Here is a 3,584-nt window from a genome sequence, read left to right on the forward strand (position 1 = left end):
CATTAATATTTCAAAAACTATAAGTTTTACAGGCACCAAAAGGCATAGCCATCATTTGGCACAGGGGCTTTAAAGATATAAATTACAATGGCAGCTCTAGGACAAAGTATACAGGAGGAGAAGCAAGGCAAAGTTGAGATGACTTGGATGGGAAACGAATCACAATAGTGTGCACTGCATTGGTAATGCACACTGATTAAAGTCATTAACATAAATGCGTAAGGCAAACACCTGAGAAGATAAACTGGAAAAGTTGTTTTTAAATGTTAGTTTCTTTTTCAGCTGAATTGTTTTATTAGAAAGAAGCTAAAGGTAGCAGAAACAAGTTGAAAATAAAGACAATTTGTTGTAAAATGGGAAGTAAAACAGCTAAAATCAAGTTGAAAMTGCTACAATTAGCTTAAAAAAGAAGCTTGTCTGCTGAATTAAGCAGAAAAAGCTGAAATGGGTAGCAAAATGTGAATTTAGCTTGAAAAACCTAAGTCCATGGATCATACATAATTAAAAACAAAAAATCTATATGGATTAATGATATACACCCAGTTATTAAATGTGATTAAAAAAAGTCTGAATAGTTGAAATAACAAGAGACACAGGCGTGATGTCCTGAAGGAGCCGAACGTTTTGATCCAGTTTGAGTTGTAGAGACARCGTATGAAGAAGTGCCAAAAAGGCATTTCCTGTGAAAACGCTGAATTTAGCTGAAAGCTGCTGACAAAGCTGAAGTATTTTTAAACACTGAACTATTATTGCTCGTTGAATTTACACAGCTGAGGTGGATCTTAAATCTAGCTGAAAAACCCAAACTGTGAGAACACAAGCTTCAAGAGGCCGAGAACAGCTGAACAACGCAGACATGAGCAGAAATACAGCTGAAAGAGCAGAAAAAATAACTGACAAGTTGAAATTAGCAGAAAAGGTCAGAATGAAAGCTAGAAAAGCAGAAAGAAAAAGCTAAAATCAGCAAAAAAGGAAGCTAAAATAAGGAGAAAGAAGTTAAAAAAGCAGAACCAGAAAAACTAATAAAATAATTTAGACTTATGAACATTTTTAAGGTTTTAAGTTGGAAACAGCTCTGTTCATGTTCAATGAAAAAAAGCATTAAAAGCGAAGTTTGTCCAAATTATAAACAGCTAAAAAAAAAAAAAAACTTAAAGTCAAAGCTGGAAGGTGCTGAAGGAGCCGAACATTTAGATGAAAAAACTGTTGCTAAAGCACAAAAACATCTAGAAAATAAAACTCTGAAGTCTGAATAATAATGAAAATATGAATAAAAATGCTAGTTTTAGCCATTTATTTGAAACGTTTACAAACAGTGACACACGTTATAAAAAAAGTACAATATAATAAGTTGAGGATTTGTTGAGCAGTTAGAAATAAAGCGCAGCAGAACCTGCAGGTGTCTGTCGGTGTTTAAATAAAACAGGAAGTGAAGATGTTTCTCCTCGCRCCCAAACGTCTACTAAACTACCCGACTGATTTTATTTAACGTTCAGAAAATAATCACTGGATGAACGTCTACGACAGATTAACTTCTGCACCCAAATCAAGATGGCCGCCAGTCAATGGACTGTGAAAACAAAACATTGCTACGACTACGTGAGTAATACAGATGTTGAGCTAATATTTGATTAAGAACTAAGAGTCATTGTGAGCAGAGTGTGAAATCTGCAGGAAAAGGCGGGCGATCCTTTAGGTTCTGATGGTTCCGGTCTCGTCCATCGTGCAGCTGATGTTGAGGCTGCTGTATCAAGTCAAGACTTCACTAAGTAAACCCGTCCTGGTTCTGCTCAGCCCGTGTGGATTTTCATGTGAGTTTTCAGGTACGAGTTGAGAGTGAAGCTTTTCCCGCAGACCTCGCAGGAGTACGGTCGCTCTCCCGTGTGGATCCTCATGTGCATCTTGCAGTTGCCGTTGCGACTGAAGCGTTTCCCGCAGAAGCGGCAGGAGAAGGGCCTCTCTCCGGTGTGGCTCCTGATGTGGATGACCAGGCTGTCCCGGGTGGTGTAGCGCTTGTCGCAGATGGGGCAGCAGTGCTGCAGTTTGTCGGAGGTGGGGCTCCGGACCGTGTGGACCCTCATGTGCACCAACAGGTGCGCGTTCTCCGTGAAGGTCTCCCCGCAGATCAGGCAGGAGAAGAAGCTCCCGGACGAGTCGGACCCGGTGGAGCTGGACGACAGCGAGTCGTCGCTGTCCGTGTCCGAGTCGCTGCGGTCGCTGTCCTCGGGCAGGACCGTCACCATGATGGCGTCGGCCTCGTGCTTCAGCTGCAGGTGCTGGTTCACCTGGCTGGAGCAGAGCTCCTCCTCCTCCACTTTGATCTGGAACGGCTCCGGCGCCGGCTGGTTCACGCTGAACTCCGAAGGTTCTGGTTCTCCCTGATCCAAGATGAGGTGCGGGGATTCTGGATCCTCCTCGTCTACGTCGATGTGCGGAGGTTCTGGTTTCACCTGCTCCACAGTGATCTCCAGGGGTTCAGGTTCTTGCTGCTCCATGGTGATCTCCAGAGGTTCTGGTTCTTGCTGCTCCACAGTGATCTCCAGAGGTTCTAGTTCTGGTTCCTCTACAGTGGTCTGTGGGGGTTCTGGTTCCTTCTGGCATATACTGGAAGTCTCCTGGTTTACAACCATCAGCTTCGTCTGGTGGACCGGACCCTGCTGGAGTCCTGAGTGGAGAAAAAACAAAGAGAAAAGTTCTGATGAGCAGACCGGACTCAGACTTTAGAAAGATCTTTGTAGACCTAGAAGTTACTGAGATCACTAAAAGTCRGAGTGCACAATAACKATCRGTCCAATATCAGGAGRTTATKATGTCATACTTATCGGTGCGATATCATAACAAACAGAACCAGTAATATATGTACGTATTTTCCAGTGTGGCAGCAAGTGTGCTTTTTTATTTTTATCCTTTTTGGTGAAGCCGCTCCATGTCCTGCCCGACCCATGCAACGTTCAAGTGGCGTTGGAAAAAACAACTTTCTCACTAGAACAATAWTTAGAATACTCTGTGCTGAAAAACAACCAGTCTTTTTAATAATTATATTATTTTACCAATTAACCGTGTGTGTTACACACAAACTTTATAATTATAAAAACATCGCAATAACTACTCCCAATTTGAGAATATGTAATGTCCGTTACCTCCTGAATGCAGCACAGAGTTGGCCTGCTAAAAATGCTAACAACAACAAGCTAGCGTTCAAGAACTYATCAGGACTTAAAATCACTGCTGAGGCTTTGGACAAAAAAAAAAATTAGCCAAAGAGGACACAGATCTGAAGCAATTTAACGATGGAAATGATGGAGCTTAACAAGCAGCCGTTCACCCTCACTAAAGACCGAAGTTTTTATCTCCTTGTTAGCCACAGTTACCATCGTTAGCCACAGTTTACCATCTTTAGCCACGGTTTACCATCGTTAGCCACGGTTTACCATCGTTAGCCACGGTTTGTCATCGTTAGCCACAGTTTGTCATCGTTAGCCACGGTTTATCATCGTTAGCCACGGTTTACCATCGTTAGCCACCGTTTACCATCGTTAGCCACGGTTTACCATCGTTAGCCACGGTTTATTATCGTTAGCCAC

The 3,584-nt window shown here is 42.5% G+C and overlaps 1 protein-coding gene across 1 annotated transcript in view; it reads right to left on the reverse strand.

Moving 5' to 3' along the window:
- Positions 1 to 3,584, reverse strand: part of LOC106531163 (zinc finger protein 184-like) — a 15,037-nt gene that overhangs the window by 9,125 nt on the left and 2,328 nt on the right. The window contains exon 2 of the mRNA XM_014026945.1: positions 1,796 to 2,665. Within this exon, the coding sequence (XP_013882399.1) occupies positions 1,796 to 2,665 (870 nt within the window). The remainder of the gene's footprint in view (positions 1 to 1,795; positions 2,666 to 3,584) is intronic.

This window comes from Austrofundulus limnaeus, unplaced genomic scaffold (assembly GCF_001266775.1).
Source record: "Austrofundulus limnaeus strain Quisiro unplaced genomic scaffold, Austrofundulus_limnaeus-1.0 Scaffold603, whole genome shotgun sequence".
Lineage (NCBI taxonomy): Eukaryota > Metazoa > Chordata > Actinopteri > Cyprinodontiformes > Rivulidae > Austrofundulus > Austrofundulus limnaeus.